Raw genomic sequence first — 18,742 nt, forward strand, 5'->3', positions numbered from 1 at the left:
AAAATGTCACAGAAGTAAATAACTGGAAAAAGCAAACTATTTTTATTCAACAATCTATTTAAAAAGTCAAAGATGTGTGTAAAGATACTGTGTGTAAAGAAAAAAAAAAAAAAGAGAAGTCTAATACTCCAGTCGGTCCGTTCAGTCTTAAGATTTGTTTTTACCCTTCGTCCTTCATCTTCACTTCTCAGAACATGTTAGATTGGTCAGGTGGGTGAGTCCAGGGCTGGAGGAACTGGAAACTGGAAGAGTTTAGAGAGCCGAGATGGCTTTGGCAGCCACTCTCCTTCCCAGCGGCAGATTCAGGTCGGTGATGGCCAGGACCACTTTGGGTTTGGCCAGCGCCGGCAGCTTCACCAGCTCAGACACCTGAACACACACACACTCACTTTACACACACTGCTGGGTGAAACTGTTTGTACTCTGTCAACATCTAAGTTTTTTTTGTGTTTTTTTTTTTTACACAAAGAAGTTCAGCCAAGAGGCACAAACCCTTCTCATGACCTACTACGTTAAATTTGGTATTAAAGAAAATATTTGCTCAGTGTAATGGTAAACTCTACAGAATTGACTAAAATATTTGATCAAATGTTATTCATTCTTGTAATGAATTGATCTAGAACAAGAATTCTAATCTTGCGCCATTAAGCCTAATTTCAACACATCAACCTGAATTTCATGTGCCTCTTGAATTAAATCTTTTAACATTTAATTCAAGAGGCAAAAACATCCTGACTTGCTTGTATATTCAAAAATAAAAAATTACAAAATTACAAAAGCATAACATTTATCTTATTAGAAGTATAAAGAGTCATTTATTTTTTCCAAGTTCTAAATCTACATTAACAACACTGACATCAAGTGTAAAATGTAAATATCTAATAAAAACATTCTGGACTATGACTTCGTATGCAAAAACAAAACTCAAGGAGCAGCATCTTACACAACAACAAAACTGTAGTAATAAAGAAAAAATAGCTTCAAGTCTAGGAGTGTTTTTACACCTGATAGTTGGGTAAATATGGTTTGATTGGGAACCAAAACTGCAACATTTGCTCCATTTTCAGGTCTTGTGGTTCTCTTTTATACTGCGCTGCGCCTAAGGAACCAAAACACTTGTAAAAACTGTTCCCCTCCTCACCTGTGGAGGCGCTACAGCAAGAACCACTGAAGGAAACAACCCAAAAACCTTTAAAGACGACATGAGTGCAATTTTCTTTTTCATAAAATGTAAATACAAATGAAGTGGTGTCAGATTTTAGCGGCTGCAGGATTTCTCTTTAGCGAAAGACCTTGAGCAGTTTCTCTGATGCTGGATGTATTTACCCAGAATGCCCTGCACCATTGTCCACTTCCTCCTCTTCAGATAAAAAAAAAAAAATCAGTCAGGCTTGGCCAATGATTGGCCAGAAAACTGCAATCGGTGCATCCATAGCAACAAAGTTCAAAGGGTTTGAGTGTTTCTGAAACTCTGGACACGTTTGCATCACTCCAGCTGTCATCTGTGCTGCTCGAAACATTTTTCTCAGATTGTTCACCTTTACCCTGATTCTGCCAAGCTACCAGTTTGAAAAAATTTACAGAAAAAGATGAGTCAGCACAATTTTATTACAGCAGCAATGAGTCAGTGTTTGCATAAATACACCCTTAACTGACCGCATATTTTTAAATTCTTAAACTCTCTTATTGGTTTTTATTCAACTTGTGCAAACCACTCACAGCCCCCTTGACTGGTAATCTTTTGATTCTGTCTGATAAGGTGCTCACTTTTTACCGTAAGCGCTAAATTTAAGGGGAGTGATTTGGTAAAGCCTGATGCAACACTGACTCTTATCCTTATAACCCCTCTTTTTTTGCGCTGTTTTCACCTCCAAGCTCATAACTCACCATGGTGAAAGGCATGAACTGCAGAATGCTCCCACGGCTTCCCTGCTCCAAGCACTCGACACACTCCTCAAGAAAACTCTGCACAAACTGGGTGTGAGGCCCCGCCATCTTGGAGCCCAAGATGGAGGAGAACAGGAGAAAGAGGTTGGCTGAGGAGCAGAAAACAGAACGTTTGTTTTTAGTTAGCAGAGCTGGCACACAGGTCCCACAGAAATGAATACTAATTTTCATCTAACAGTTGGTTAATGCTTCAAATGAAAGTGAAAGTGCCATCTCACTTTAACAGTCATTTATAATGAAATCCAAGTTGCACAAACTAAAGTTGTAATGTAAGAGCTGAACAACTTCCTGTCTCACTCATCCAGTCAGTTCTTTCCATTTTATAGTCAAACATCCCTGCTTTATCTACAATAATCATATAAAGTGAATTAGACATTTTATTTTCACAATAAAGTTAATTGAATTTCATAGTAAAAAATACAAATAATGCAAACATTAAATTGTGTTTCTACAGTGAACTAAACCTTTTCAAAATAGGCCTGATGACAGAGGACATTCACGGTTCAACCCACATATCTTATCTTCAGCTGGGAAATGATCACTAAGAGTTTTTTTTTGTTTTTTACCATCAGTAAGGTATTTGATAAGAGGAAACCGTTTTCTGTGGAGGCATGTCAGCGGTTCAGTCGGGTCGCCAAATTGCGGTTCACCGAGGCTAATCTGTCATAGAACATCCTGCATTAGAAACAGTTTATAGGAAACTTAAAAACGAGATCTTGACTGATTTTAACAGAGCAATTTAAACTAATTAAATGTCTTAAACCAGTCTAGATGTCTAATAATTTCTATAAAACAGAATTATGTTGGTAGAGGTGTATCCTTTTTCACTATGTGTTTTTTCCTAAAACCTAAACTAACCAACGTTCAAGTAAAGAAAACAGGTTATATTAAACTAAAGTTTCAAAAAATGACAAAATAGGCTATTTAACTACATATAAATCAGAACGTGTCATCGCACATATGTTGTATTGAGTGTAGAGGTGTGCTGATCGATCGGCCACCGATCATAATCGGCTGATTTCCGTGAAAAAGTGTATGATCGGTGATCGCTGATCAGTCTCTTGTTACCGATCACACAAACCGATCACCTGCATCTCATTGTTCAGCCTGCCTGTGCAGCTGGTCTCCTCTTTCCATAACACTGCGCAAACGCGCAGCAACAAATCCTAAGCAATGTGGAACTAAAACGCACTGAGTGAATGAGGAAGTTTGCGTGTTGCGCCGGAAAATCGAAGCACGTCAAAATGCATCTACACGACGAATCTAATACGACATAAAAACAATGCCATACTTCACAGAGTTTGGCTACATCAAGGCTCACTGCAGTAAAAAAGACATATGGAGGATCAGATAGCAGGTAAAGCAGCGCACAGCTACAAACACTCACCCGGATTAGCATGACGGTCAGAAAGCTAAACAAATAACCCGCAAAATTATTTAAGTCTTCGAGCTGCGATGTAAGACGCTGGTTCTGCTCTCGCTGTTGAACCGCTGCTACGCTACAGGTAGTAATATTTGACAGACGGAGCGCCACTTCTGCTCCACCTGGTAGTGACTCTCACACCGAACCTCTGCTTAAAGCTGCAGCATCTAACCTAAAAAAATAAATTTTACATGCGTATTAAAACTTTCGCTGTCCTAACATGAGACAGAAAATCTCTGAAAAAGTAATTGATCTCCTCCCTGTTCTGCATAATTACTCCGCTCAGTCAGAAACAGCCACTCAGAACTAGCAGTAATCAGCTAGCCGCCATGCTATCAGGAAGTTTTCATTCAGTAACTCTGGATTGTTTATTGTAATGGATCCTGTATTTGCCTTTGAATGTTAMGTTTTATACWTGAATYTTTTGGCAATGTTGAGAGGTTTTATTTTGACTCTTTGCATTATTTAGCCTCTTCAGAGCCTTCATATGTTTTCAGTCTGTTAAAGATAGTATTAYYRATAGCAGKACAATTTGCACAATGCCTATTTTGTTTTGTTTTTTTTCTTGGAAAAAGCTATTTAAAAGCTTTTATCTAAATTAAGGTGAATTAATGGTTCCTTTTTCCACATAATGTAACCGTAGTGCTTATGATTAAAAAAATAATAATTATGTGATCGGAATCGGCAGGAAAAACCTGATTGGCACATCTCTGTAACTTATATTAGCAAGAAAGATAATCCTGTAATATGAAGCACCTTTATGTCCTGAATAGTAAAGTAAACTGAACAAAAATCCAGTTAGAAAGCCATAATTTGATGTTTAACAGTGATATGGTGTAAGATACATTGCAGTTCAACTTCAGTTTGACTTTATTTGTATAAATACTTTTATTCAATACTATATCTCTAGAAATAAATCTCTAGATATAAAAATGTCAGCAGTTAAATACCACAGATTCAGAGTTGCACCGAAATCTTAAAAAAAAAAAAAGAAAATGACTAGAAGGAAACAGTTTTGATTACAATCAGATGGGCTGTGACTTCTCTCAAGACCATCAACTACTCATCTTAAATACTCATCACTGCAGTTGTGCATTAATAGTTGTGGGTGATGTGACAACCTTAGATTGTGAACGATTACGACGTGTTGACAAGCAAAGTATGAAAAATTGTTTCCATTTTAACAAACGTCATATTGCGTTATTCCTGCACTGTGGACAGGAAGAAACATGTCTGCCAGTCAACTAGACGATGATTTTATTTTATATTTAGTAATACTTAAATTACTTAAAATATCATGCATAAAAAAAAAAAAAAATCACATATTAGTCGATTCATTGGTCAACCAACATTTCTACTTCCTTTCTGAAAGTGAAGGATGAATGCAGCAGCGTTCCTCTTTCAGCCAGCCGACAAGGCAAGAGGGAAAATGTTTGAAGTTTTGGAACTTTGGTATTCCCCTACTATTGGTAAACATCATATGTTCATACTTGACAACCAACTTTATGACATCAGAATGCTTGCTAATAATGCTGATTCATTATCCCCATAAAGAAATCAGAATCAAAATTCAAAATGGGAACTGAATTTTTTACTATAATTGGAAGTCAGTGTGAACAAAACAGCAACAGGTGCATTTCTATAGAAATGTGTGGTGTGTTTCCTCTGAGGCCGTCGCTTCAGTCAGCGCTCAGTTTGTTGGTTTATTTTAGATTTGTCTTCTTCCATTTCATCTAAATTGTACAATTATCATTTCAGAACTACTAATAAAGGCAGAACATTTGGATTTTGGTTCATGTTTCTTTATATGTGGTGGAGAACAGGCTCACCCAGGACTCTATTGAGAGGGTCCCTCATGTTGACGGTGTGCAGCTGAGAGGGAGACAGGGAGCTGCTCATGGACCGGTCTCCTGTGAGGCAACGGGAGAGATGACAAAACAGCTGATGAAGTCACAAGCTTCTGTTTTTGTTTATTTATAGGGCCTGCAGGAAAAAGCACAAATTCTACAGACATAAAAAAAAAAAAAAAAAGAGGGAAGCCACTATGGTCGGGGTTATTTGCACAAGATTATTTTGGACCGAAGACTTCAAGAGTTAAACTTTTGCTTCTACTGCTTAAAAAAAAAAAAAAAAAAGCTAGAGACGTTTAACGTTCCAAAACCACACCAGCCAACAGACTGAACCAGCATGAAAACCAAACACTTCCAACCCAAATTAACAACAGGTCGACCAACACGCTGCCTTCACTGTCAACCAGCAACATGCAGCACAACAACAAGCCTCATCACAGTCTGACGGATCCAAACTGTCCGACAGGAAGAAACATGTCCACCAGTCACCTTGACGATAAGAATGAGAACATTTGACCCGCACCTACCAAAGTACATAGTAAGTGCTGGATGTTAAAGGTTTCCTAATGTGGTGTTTGCTCTTAATGTGCTGGAGACTCCACTGATGGGGCTCATTCTGGCACAACTTGTTGATTTAGCACCATTTGAGTTTGTTGGGCTAAACTTTTTATGCACTTTTCTGTGCTTATTGGTTGAATTCTGAGCAACACTTCACATCTAATGGGTTCAAAACCTCGTTAGATGGGGCTTCTGTGGAGGCTGCTGATGTTTGGAATCTTTTTCTGACTTGGAAAAAAAGAAAGGACTGAATACAAACAAGGCATTAAACAAACCCATCATTCTCAGATGATGCTCGTTTGTTTTTTTCTTCCAATACTCAAAAGTTTCTAAATTAACTCTTATATGATATCGGTTGGGAAATGAAACCCCAGGTTTAGTTTTGAAAACACTGCAAGATAAGTTGTGAATTTCTTGTCCAAAGGCATGCAGGCATGCAACAGCTTGTCTGGGAATTTCTCTGTAGCTGCAACTCAAAAGGGGAAAAAAAAAAAGAGTAAATTCCCAAAGGCTCAAAGTCTAAAAGCTCATTACAACAGTCATGTGACTGGGAATTAGTGGGTACAACACTGTGCAGCTTTAGCTCTCTGTTTAAATCTCACTGCTGTTGCTTAACGCAGATATTTTTTTGTTTTTTAAATAAAAACTTCCCATGAGACAGCCTAGTACGAGTCAGAGTTTGCTGACGGATGAGTCATTGGTTGGATGATTACTAGAGACGGGTTGTTTGCCAAAGCCAAGCTTATCTGTTTTTGGTTTTGAACAGAGCTTGCAGGGTGAAAGCTGTGCTAGTCTGATCTTAGAAAGTCAAATTCAAATGCTCAGATTAGTAGACGGACCTGGACTGGAGAGAGCGACGGGCTCGTCCTCGTTGGAGCTGAGGAGCCGCATGAGTTTAGACGGCTGAGTGTCGTCCAATGGGAAGAGACTGTTGTAATCCTGTGGTCCCAAAAACACACAAATGGAACCAAATCTGTGTTAGGAAAAAAAAAAAAAAACGGATAACGATGGCAGCTTGTGTGAGACCTGTCTGGACGTCTTACCTCGATATCTTCTCTCTGCCTTTTCCGCTGACGAGCCGAGAAGGGGCCTTTGTGGTGCGAGGAGTAAGAGCTGAGAGCGCACCACACTGACAGCCTGGGGTTAAAGGTCAAGAACAGTTACAAGAACTAGCGTAACCTCCGTCGCAAAGAGAATGAATCATAAATCCTGCCTTACTTGGCCAAGGCCTTTCCAGGAGGATCGGCCAGGCTGTGCCAGTGAGCAGAGTCGGTCAGGAGGTTGGGCAGGATGGTTCCCAGCAGAGTCAGCGTGATCTGCTGCATGTCCAGGCAGAAGATGCTGTACAGCAGCTCTACGACCCGGCTGGCCCACTCCTGACGAGTTTCCTTCAGCAGTTCCTGAAGCAACAGAGAAACAGGGAGCAGTTGTGATTCACAGTCGGTCAGCAGTGAGTAAAGAAGTCCAGCATGTAAAAGATCAGAACTAATAATGGAGACGCCACTGGCTCCAAAACTGTTTTACTGTGACTTCATGTCACAGACCAACACTAACGAGCAGAAACGCTAAACATGAAGTGGAAAGAAAATGATGGGTGGTTGTCTTTGATTGTTTTTTTTACAAAAAAAAAGCATGCCATGGGTTTTTATCTAGCCCCTTTTACTCTCAGACCCCTAAACACCCCTGACTACCTACAGACTTCTAGTTATAGAAATCTGTGTGTAGTTCAATTTCAGTATAAAACAGCTTTTCTGTGAAATGTAAGACTTTTTAAAAACTTTTAATGCCATTTTGAATGCAATTTAAAACTGAAAAAACTATAAATACAATAGATGTTTGGGGGATCCTGCTGCATTACATCACGCAGTGTGAACAACAACTCAAAAAATACTGCAACAAGCAGCTCCTTGCAAGGACAATGTATGTTATGATGATGATTGGAATGTATTACATTGTGCAGCTCTGCTTCAGTAGTAGAATGGCACAAAGTCCAGGACTAAATTAAACTGAAAATACGTAGCCAGACTTCAGACGCTCCCCCTCCAATCTGACTGAACTGTGGCATCTCGATGCGTAAAGCTGGTAGAGACACGTCCCATAACGCCTGCAGTTGGAAATACAGCTACATGGGGTTCTACAAACTGATACTGTCAAAAAAAAAACTTATCTAGAATTTTCTTCCACTTCTCATATATGCAATACTTTGTTTTGCTTTATATTCCAACAAAAAATAAAAATCTACAGCTTTAACAAGACCAGATGTGAAAAAGTTCAAGGTACAAGAGGATACAAATAATCCTATAAGGCACCGTAACAACAGTCGTGTTACCTTGATGAGGTTGTTAGTAAACCAGAAGACCCCTCCCATGTTGAGGAGGCTCTCAAACAGGTGCAGAGCCCGACTGTCCACCCAGCCTTTGCGCAGCACCACCTGGAACTGCTTGCTGAGGGACTGGTGGATGGGCTCCTTGGAAGGCAGCAGGTTGCGGTACGCGATAGGCTCTTGGCCTTCTATGGGCGAACGCAGCAAGGCGCCCGTTTGTTGGAAGACGTCGGCGCACATGTGCTCCATGATGGAGCTCATTATGACCACGCTAAACGCAGTTTGAGAGAGGATGAAGAAGGCGAGATTTAGCCGTCTACCCTCAGACGATTGCGGGTAACAGTAGTGAGAAGCGATGCGCTGTGTGTTTTTGTACCGTTCGTTGTAGAACTGCATCGTGTTCTCCGCGTACAGGGGAGTCACAAGCTGTCGGATCATAGTCTGAGGCTTCTCTCTCTCGTCTCGTCCCAACATCCGGACGTGAGCCACCAGCCACGCCACTGCACAAATGGCCATGCTGCAAACTTTCCCCTTGATGTTGTCAGTGATCTTCTACACTCAATGTAAGAAAAAAAAAAAAAAAGAAAGAAGGAAGACAACTGGTAAGAATTGTGCTCATCAAAAAAAGATGAGCAAAATGACATCCGTCCACACTAAATGAAACAGAAAAGAAAGGAGAAGTGGGTTAAAATGTGACGTCACGGAGTGTGACAAGAGTGTAAGTGTCGTTTAACACGAAATATAGTGATGAGTCAAAAAGGATAAAGCAGTGAGGCGTATGATGTCAGCCGAATCATTTCGGAAATTTCAAAACAATCCATTCCAGCGACGCAAAAGATAAAAGTAGAAAGAAGACGACAGTGAGGAGAGGACTGACCTGCACCGCCTCCACGGAAAGAACGCCGTTCTCCCACGCGTTCAGAACTTCCAGAATGGCCGCCGGAGTGCTGAGGCAAATTTCATGCCACTTCACCTGACTTTTACAACGGGTCAAAATAAAATATTTAAAAAATTGAAAAACAAAAAAACAACATATGTCACCTAGGAGCATATATTCCTCACAGAAACACTCATTTGGATGCAACGTACACTAATTTCATTTCCGAGGAGTTGTTCAGCAGGGTCACCAGGCTCTCCACTTTACCCGGCTCGGGTCTGAAGCATGGGTGGTCTGGATTCAGAGTCTTGCCCTCCTCAGGCATGCATGTCTGCAGCCAGGTTTCAAAAAAGGGCGTCTCCACTGAAGGACTGGGGTCAGACAAGATCACCTACAGTGGGAAATACGGACATCAGCAAGTTATCAAGGCTCTGTTGAAATTAAGTAACTGTATGGAAACCAGTAAAGAGTAACAGTCATTAGGTCATTTAACCTTTTTTTTTGAGGACATAGTGTGGTCTTATTGTAAAACACACAACTAATGCAGCTACTTTAACTCTAGTGGTTGTTTGAAGTCTGAGATGAGCATAGCAGGGGTTTGAACTGGCAACCTACAGGTAACCTTCAGGTCACTGGTGATCTAGGGTTCGTTATTAGGGAATCATCTCACTGCTCTTGTGGGAATGGTTGTTGTCCACACAGGAGTTTATAAAGTCAGTCACCAACTCGTTCATGGCACTGATGTCTCTGGCATGTGACTGCCAGAGAGTAACCCAGTTAGTAGCCTCAAAGCAACCCTGCAGGGCTTCTTTGGCTTCCTCAGACCACATCCTCTCAGATCTCTTCTTTACAGGTTGAATGTCGACAAGGAGTTTATAATCCGAGCAGAGACAGATGAGATTTGCCCGAAGGAGGCCTTGCTTTGGAGGTGTATGAATCTTTGACATTTGCATAAAACAAACCCAACATTTCTGTTTTCTCTGGTAACGCAGCTAACAAAAGTGTTGAAATGCTGGAAATGTAGCAGAGGGTGAGGTGTGATTAAAATCCCAAATATTGCCACAAACTCATCTGTATCTTAGCAACAATGAAAATGAGGACATCACATGCATTGTGATGAGCAAAACATTGTGCAATGGCCGATGATGGGATGTAAATAGTTGCGAAAATAACACTGGTGAACTCTTTGTAATACGGACAGAGACTTTATGATAACGGTTCACAGCAGCATGTCCCGAGTTACAACAGGTTGTTCAAATTAACTGCTAATCCACTGCTGCTGATTCTGCCCACTCCTCTTTCATATAGTGAGAAAGCCCAGCAGAGAGATGGGGCTTTACATTTTCATTTTACCTTTTCACAAGGAGCTTCACTGTTTTGTCAAATAAATGGCTAAAATTTGCTACCTAACATCACTAGTGAAGCCTGCACTAAAAAGGCATGCTCTCAACAAAAAGTTGAATTTTTTGTTGAATGCTATCTGAGTGAAAGTAGTGCCATCTGGTGGACGAACTTAAAAGAATATGTACATAGCAAGTATTCCATAAAGGAAACATTTTTACTCCTTGCTAATATAAATGTCTGAACACAAATATCATTTTAAATAGTCCTCAAAAGGGACTTTTCTTGTTCCATGTGAAACAATAGTGTTGGTTTTTGTAAAAGTTAATATATTTAGCCAGATTGAAGTAAATTTTTTGTTTATTCTAACGTCTTAAAATAGCTATGCTCTGGTAAACTTGAGCTTCAGTCATTCATCACAGAAAAGAAATGGCTTAGATGTATATAAAAAGAAAATGTCTCCTGGATCTCTTGAGCTTACCTCTGAACCGTACGTCTGCACAACATGACAGAGCATGAGGAAGGAAATGTCAAAGAGCTGGGCGCGTACAGACGCAGACTTAGCTGAAGGAAAGAACAGAAGACGTCCGCAGTGTTAGCATCGTTTTTTTTTTTATATCCCACACTGGAACATGACTCTCATAAATGAACTCACATCCTTCGCCACTGATGTGCTTCGGAAACTCATTGAGCCTTGAAGAAGACAGGAAACATTTACCGTTTTTTTTAAAAACATCATTAAAAATGTTCAGCCAAGAGAAAAAAATAAAAAATAAAAAATCTTACTGATGCAACCACTGGTGAAATAAAAGTTCTGGATTTCACGGACAAGGCAGTGTGGATACACTCACTTAATAAATTTCCGAGCGAAGGATTTGAGTTTGCCGGTGGCTGCCGCTGCTGCCAGAAGCAGATCCAGACTCTTCCCAGACAGCATGTGACCCAGAACCCCCAGGAGGCCCTCGGGGGATTTTGAGTGGTCCGCATCTACCGTCTAATGAACACGGAGTAAGGAAAACGTTCAAATGGCCATTAACATGATAAGAATCAACATTACTGATGTGACGTACTGTCAGTTAAACATGGCTGCTTCAGTTTCCTACACTGCACCGCAATCCACACGATGTCCTGGTTTTTTACCTTGAGAATATTTGTAACAGTGGGTTCAGCTCTCAGGATGAGGCCCGGGTTTGGCTGGATGTTTGCGTTTTCTGCCGTTTTTAGCCGTGGGGCAAACTCCCTGTCTTCATTCCTGAATAAAATAAACAAGATGAGGAGAGGAGGAAGAGGAGAGATGTGAGTTTTTACATTTCTTACACCGAGTTCAGTCAAAGTCAATTCAACATGCAACAAAGTCCATGCAGAAGATTCAAGTATGAATATCATTTAAAATTAGGGATTTTGTGTGTTTGACCAAGACAAAGTAGTGCATAGCTGAAGTGGAAAGGAAATGATTTTTCTTTTTAATCAATCAAATTTATTTGTATAGCACATTTTAGCAACCAGGCACTTCAAATTGTTTTACATTGTGAAAAACATCATAAACACATCAGAGGGTTGTGAAAACCAACAGCAGACATTACATTTTGTCAAGTGACATCATTAAAATTATCCTGTATCAAATATGTTGGTCAAAGTTCCATTTATTATTGTGGTTCAAAAAGGTTTTGAACCATTTTGATGGGACTTTAGTCTTAATTTGAAGGAAGTCAGCTTTTCAGAAGTTTTGCAGTTTTCTGGAAGTTTGTTCCAGATTTGGTGTGAATAGAAGCTGAGTACATTCAAGTTTATTAACTTTTAATCATTGTGCATCATTTTCCTTTCCTAAACTCTAACACTACAGTCTTGTTGCTGTATCACATGAAATCAGCTGAGGGTTCTGGTTGTAAGGTGACAAACCGTGGAGCAGTTTCAGTGTTGTGAGCATTTCCAGAACCGGAGCCGTACCGTTTGGACGTGAGGCCTTCGGTGTTGGAATCCGACAGCAGGCCCAGCTTGTTGCACTCCTGCAGCAGCATGCCGAGGCAGTCGCAACTTCAAGCAGAGCAGTGAGGTTAAAACGGATCCCAGGTTCTGAGGCGGGCTTTCCGGGTTTAGACAAAAAGAAAACAACGGAACAACAATTTGGAGGACTTACTTGCATCTCTGGTCTGCCTTGTCCAGCAGCGGCGTCAGTTTCAGGAGGCACTGAAACGCAATGTTTACATCCTCTGTAAAATCCTGAAAATAAAAGACTTCAGAATCAGCTTTTTCTGTCATCGTTCAGAAGCACAACGAAATGAGTTTTAGTACAGCCCAGAGACCAAAATAAGACAAACAACATAAGACACATGTAGACAGGTGCCTGAAATCTTTACAGGTTCATCTGGACAAAATCAATAGAATAAATATCCATTAGTCTGCATGCATGATCAGTTTGTTTTGAAGAAGGCAGTGAATCAAAGATTTGACCTGTCCTTTGTCTCCTTGAGGATATTTCTTCAGTCTGAGCAGAACTTGAGGAATCTAAGAAAGACAAAGAAACAAGATTGTTGTTGCTATTTTGTTTGACATAAAGTCATAATGTTGGATTCATTAAGCTGAGGAAAGCTGAAGTAGTGAATATTTATTTTCAGAAAGTGTTACGTACTCCTAAAAAATATGTTATAGCTAAATACGCCGTCATAATGACAGCTTATTAGGACCATTGCAGATAGAAAAAAGAAGGGAGTAAATTTACACCACAAAACTTGGAAATTTTGAGATTATGCTCAGAAATTTTCTAGAAAATAAAAAATAAGATTAAAAAAGTCGAAAATGTGACTTTTCTTCCAAGCAAATTTCCAACTTTTTTCTAGAAAATATCTGAGATTAATCTAAAAAATTTTTGCAGTAAATTTGCTTCCCCCTCCCCCCCCATCTACAATGCCTCAAATATGCCGTTGTATACGACTGAAGAAGAGCGTGTAGTAAAAGAAACAACAACTTTCAGAAAGAAGTTTTACTTTGAGGAACGTGAAGGCGGTCCATTTCAGCTCTTCGGTGCCCTCTGGTGACTCGATGAGGCCGGTGAAACAAGCCTTCCAGATCTCCAGGACGAACAGAGGACCAGGAATTCTCTGAAGAAAACAATTCAAATTAATAAACAAGATATAAAAAATAACAACAACTAATACTCTGTGGTTTAACATTTCTCCACTCAATTGTAACAAACGTGCGAGACATAAATACTATTTTTCCAAACACTACAAACATAAGTTCTCACCTCTTGAAATTTGAAATTTATTGTTAAGCCTGAATATTACTAGATCAGGGAAATCCCACTAATAATTACTTACTTAACCCTGAGTGTTTAACGTGTCATTTTTGAGCAAATGCTTATGCTGACTCAGACTTTGGCAAATGCACCACCACATCTGGAACAAACTATTTGTTCCAGATTCAACAAACAAACAGTTTCCTCTTTATTGACCTGAGGTCTGCAAGTCAAACACAGAAATGTTCTCTTTCCCTATTCGTTAGATGCATTTAAAATCAGCAACTTGCACCTTTTCCAGCTCAGATATCAAAGAAAGACGGAAATGGGCATCAGCCCGGACTAAGCAGTTTGGCGCATCTCTAGTTTTAAATGATAATTAGAACAATACAAACCAAAACTTAGAAGGTTGGACTTAAAACACATGGATGGAGGTCAGGCTTTGAGGTAAAAGGTGCAACTTTACAATATTTCAAACTATTCCGTTTCATATGTGCAGATTTAGTTGCAGGATTTCTTCCACACATCATGTTCACCTGCATCCTTTTAATCATCATCAGCTGCTCCACCAGCGGCTGCGTCTCCCCGGTCAGGTTCATGGTGCCCTCCAGCATGATGAAGGCGTGGACAGATGGGAAGGAGGCGTGAGCTGGAGGCTCACTCTGCACAGAGAGCATCAAGGGAATACTGAGGAATGAGAGAGAGACAGAGAGACAGAGACAGAGTTCATCAGGTTGGACTGAGATTCCTGGGTTAGGGTTAGGGGCTACCCTAACCCTCACCTTTTCACCAAAGCCAGCGTTTCCTCTATGGAAGTCCTCAGTGTCTCGTTAGGAACATTACAGAGGCCGTCTGTCACCACAATCATCGTTTCCTCAACATTACCCCAGGAACCTGCAGGGGGCAGCAGAAACACACAAGGAGATATCACAGGGCGATCAGAGTGCCTGACAGTAAGGCTGGGGCGATTAATCGAAAGGAATCGATTATTCAGATTATTGTCAACTAACTCAGTATCGATTAATCATTAACTGGAGTACACAGACTAAAAAAAAAAGCCAATTTCTGAAAGAACAACATTCTCAGAGCAATAATTAAACCAAAACTGTATGAAAAATATAAACATCTGGTATCCAAGAAAAAAATTATAACTTTTTGTAACCATTTGTAAATAAATTCTACCCAGAACTCTTCAAGAGACAGTTTAAGCCTAACCTGGTTCAAATTATGGAAAAAAATTAAATAAAGTAAAATAATAATAATAATAATAATCTCCTATTCAACACCCTTTGCTATGAAATATTAGCTGCTTACTCCAAAACATATCAGCCATACACTGTAAAAAACATCTGAGCTTTCTCATTTTGGAAGGATTCTGTAGCTGCAGATGCATCCTTTGCTACAAATGGTCAATCCTTCTCTAAAGGAATGCTGTCACTACTTTTTAAGTCATAAATTGTTTTTCTTATTTAAAAAAAAGTTAATATTTTATTCATATGTAGTTTTAATTCATTTCTAATACTGTATAAAATGAGCTTGAGTGAAATAACAAATCTGTAAAATGCACCGATTTTTTATTTTTTTTATCCAGTTAATCTATCATTCATCAGAGTAATCGATTACTGAAATATTCGTCAGTTGCTGCCCTACTTGGAAGGACCAAAGACACGGTTTAGTGGTGTAGGTGTCGTCATGCAGCTAGCGGTTAGAGGCACCTGGATCTTCCAGCCGGGCGATGTGGACCAGAGCTTTGTTCTTGGTGCTGCTCATCAGGCCGTACAGTCGCTCCTGGCAGGCTCTCAGGATGGCCTCGGTGCTGGCCAACGGCCCCAGCTCTCTCAGCTGGTCACAGTAAAACGCACAGCCCTGCAGCAGCCACACCACCACACCCAGCAGGGCCCGACACAGCCCGATGCACTCCTCGGCCTTCCCATGGCAGCTGAATGAGCAGCAAGCAGAAAACCAGCTGGATCATCAGTAAAGCCACTCAAGAAGGTTGTGTTCACTGAATTTAAAGAGGCAGCATCGTGTGTTTTCCAGGCACACAGTGCCAATTTGTAGCACAATCAAGTAACTATGTAAACTTCAAGGCACATATGTATTATGTATGTGTCTGGAAAACATATACTACCTTTTTAAATTCAGTGAAAACAACCTTCTTATAAAAGTGATGTATATATCAAACGTGACTTAAAAGAAATTTCGCTTTGTAATTCAACACCTTGAATTTTGGCCTCTGTCTCTTTAAGAAACTCCTGCTCTTTCTGAAACTCTGCCTTCAGGAAGTCATCCCAACATGACTCCACTATTAACCCTTTAGCAACTTTTTTTAACCAGTATTACACTAAGAAGTAGCTCCTATGATGAGTTCAGCTGATGCAAAGTTCCACCAGGCGTTTGCTAATTGCTGCTGGCTAGTCTGAAGGAACTGAGTGGAAGACAGCTGTTCCGGCATATGGACTTTGAATTTGTAATCAAATTCAAAGTCTTGACCCACCCTTGATATGAAATACTATTAAAAGTTGCTCCACGTTGCACAAGCGTATGGATGCCTATTTTCCTCCCATCTTTTTCTCATCTGTCCTCATAATTCCCCCCGTCACCATCTCTGATATTCAGAAATCTGTGCTGCTACTCCTGCTGTCAATTCAATTCAGATAAAAATTATTTTATTGATCCCAAAGGGAAATAAAATAACTTTTAAATTCAAATTATATTTGAGCATTAAGTGGGTGCATTTACAACCGCAGTGAGTCAATACACTTCATATTCTACCAAATATCAAACCCAAGCAGTCTATTGTGGTATTGCTGTGCTGATTGGAGATATTAAACTGTGCAGTTCTGTTTTATATGTGGTGGCAATAATGTGACGTCAGTTGTGCACATACTTGAGACGATGGCAGAACATGTCCATTATCTCCAACAACGATTTGACACACAGCTCCCGGGAAAAGCCGTCGAACTGGAAGAAATGTTGGTTGAGGAAACTGTGAAAACTCTCCAGTAAACATGATGCTACAGTAACATTTATCAGCCAGCCGTTTACCTTGCTGATGGCAGTGAGAACACTGGAATAAGACACCATCTAACACAAACAGAGAGACAATTGGAATTAGCAAAACACTGATTAATACTCTGTTTTTATGACTGTTCTTCCCGTACCTGTGAACTTATGGCATATCTGAGATAAGACAAAATGAGTGGGTTGGGAGATGGACCAATCATCGCCTGCTCCATCAGAGCCTCTGAAGCACACACAGAGAAAAAAACATTAAGAGAACCCGCCTATAAAAGGACTCGATGTAACGTCAAGTAAGCTTAAAGAACCTGCGAAGTTAAGGTAGTCCCATGTTGCCCCCTTTGGAAAGTTTTTCTTAATGTTGACTGCCCACTGGTAGTCACTCCAGCGCTCTTTCCAAGCCTGCAGAATGGCTTGCTTTAAATTCACCACCTTCATCCTGGTTGGAATGAACACACTCCTGGAATAACAAAAACACAAATTAAAACTCCACTTCTTATAAAGTATTCACTGTAAAAACCACTGCAGGCTTTCGCAAACCATTTACAAATTAGGCTATATGTTAGCCGTTAGCTAGAGATGGCATTCACCAGTTTGTGAATTAGGTTTTAAAAATATGCATATATATACATTACGTAGTGTAAAACATACAGCTGCTTCAAGTACGGGGAAAATATCTCTCCCCTACTGTAACGCTTACCTTGCCTTATGACTTTTTTAAAGCATGAACGGGTTTAGTTTATACATCCAGAGCGTCAATGCATTCAATCAAGTGACGTCACCTAGGGTTTTTAAAGACGCACGCCCTTATTCGTTGGTTTTCTGACCTCTTCCGCATTGTTTTTCTTCTTCTTTTCTTTGTAGTGGAATAGAAGCGGACATTGCGCGTGACCGCCACCTGCTGGTCCCATCTGAAGCTTGGAATGTTGTTTTACAAACTACTAAATACTTTTCCATGGCTCTAGATTTTATTAGAATATTACCGGGTATATCAACCCTTCTTGAAAAACGATCTGCAGGTTTTTGTGTTGTAAATCAGAGCATTGTGGCTTCATAAACAACATCCTGCTTTCAAAGTGAAGCTGAAGACTGAATCCTTTGTAAAGTTGAGAGAAAACATGGAGTCTAACATATATTGATCAGAATTATTGCTAAATTTGTTCAATAAGAAGTGACAGGTAATCTCAAATATTTGCTGTGAACATTACTACAAATGAGCCACATGTGTGAGAATTTACTGACCTCAAGTTGCTTTTCGAAATCTAAAGAAATTTAAGATGAATTCAGTAATCAATAAAATACTTGGAACCACCGTTCCAGTCTATATCTCTCTTTTGTAAGGTGTCTCTGTACATGCTATATCTTGGTTTGGGGAAGGTAACAACAATCATGGAAATGAAGGCAGTACAACAGATACGAATTGGTCATTGGACCAGTTTCTTCTAAATTCTTCTGGATCGACTGTACAAAGTTGATATTTTTGGCCCAAAGATGAATCAAGTAAAATTACTTGCAAGATATTTTCTCACATAATCCTGAAAATTGACCACCAAAAAATAAATGTCTTTTCAGCTTCAAAGACATTTCCGTTAAATCATCCTGTAATGCAGAAAGAGAAAAAAGTTTTTGTTGGAGTATTTTAAAGAAGAAACTCAAAAGCATAAATGTACGCAAGAAAATAATATAACTTTTTATCAATTAAAAGACATTCTCATTCTTTACTTCCAACCCATTTCTTTATATTAATATTTTCGTTACATTTCATCTACATGATTCTGCCAGGTGAGCACCTTCACTTGACGACAGGTTGAGGAGGAATTTGTCAATGAGGGAAAAAGTCATGACTTCATTTGAACACAAGGTGTCACTCTTGACCTAGTTGCCAGTCGCATGCGCCACCTTGAAAAAGTAACAGCTTGAAGCCTTTGTGAGGTTTATGATGGTACTTGGCATGGACTGAGTAGAACATACTCTACAGTAAAATGTTTAGAACATAGGTTCTTTTTTAAATTCACTTTGTTTTTTGTTGTTTTGTTTTTTACCCGACTTATATCCATTGTTTTTAAAGGATAAAGAGGGAATTGAGTGACTAGCAAAGACCCTCATGCTAGCTGATACAGCTCGGTGAGTCTCTGTGGGATAATGAGCATAAAATAATCCACTTTTA

At 39.7% G+C, this 18,742-nt stretch overlaps 1 protein-coding gene across 1 annotated transcript; it reads right to left on the reverse strand.

The window, feature by feature from the left end:
• Window positions 1–15: 15 nt before the first annotated feature.
• On the reverse strand, window positions 16–17,387 carry med24 (mediator complex subunit 24). Its single transcript, XM_008437865.2, has 26 exons — window positions 17,276–17,387; window positions 16,884–17,035; window positions 16,719–16,801; window positions 16,603–16,641; window positions 16,445–16,518; window positions 15,270–15,493; window positions 14,337–14,448; window positions 14,091–14,241; window positions 13,304–13,417; window positions 12,771–12,824; window positions 12,457–12,539; window positions 12,267–12,353; window positions 11,460–11,571; window positions 11,171–11,313; window positions 10,975–11,012; window positions 10,801–10,883; window positions 9,191–9,369; window positions 8,979–9,078; window positions 8,478–8,653; window positions 8,108–8,372; window positions 6,997–7,178; window positions 6,822–6,915; window positions 6,618–6,717; window positions 5,200–5,280; window positions 1,888–2,036; window positions 16–369 (listed from the first exon to the last, which is right to left on the reverse strand). The coding sequence occupies exons 2-26, from the start codon at window positions 17,011–17,013 to the stop codon at window positions 253–255; spliced, it is 2,970 nt and encodes a 989-aa protein (XP_008436087.1). The 5' UTR covers window positions 17,014–17,035; window positions 17,276–17,387; the 3' UTR covers window positions 16–252.
• Window positions 17,388–18,742: the final 1,355 nt, after the last annotated feature.

The sequence above is a fragment of the Poecilia reticulata genome, linkage group LG19 (genome assembly GCF_000633615.1).
Source record: "Poecilia reticulata strain Guanapo linkage group LG19, Guppy_female_1.0+MT, whole genome shotgun sequence".
Lineage (NCBI taxonomy): Eukaryota > Metazoa > Chordata > Actinopteri > Cyprinodontiformes > Poeciliidae > Poecilia > Poecilia reticulata.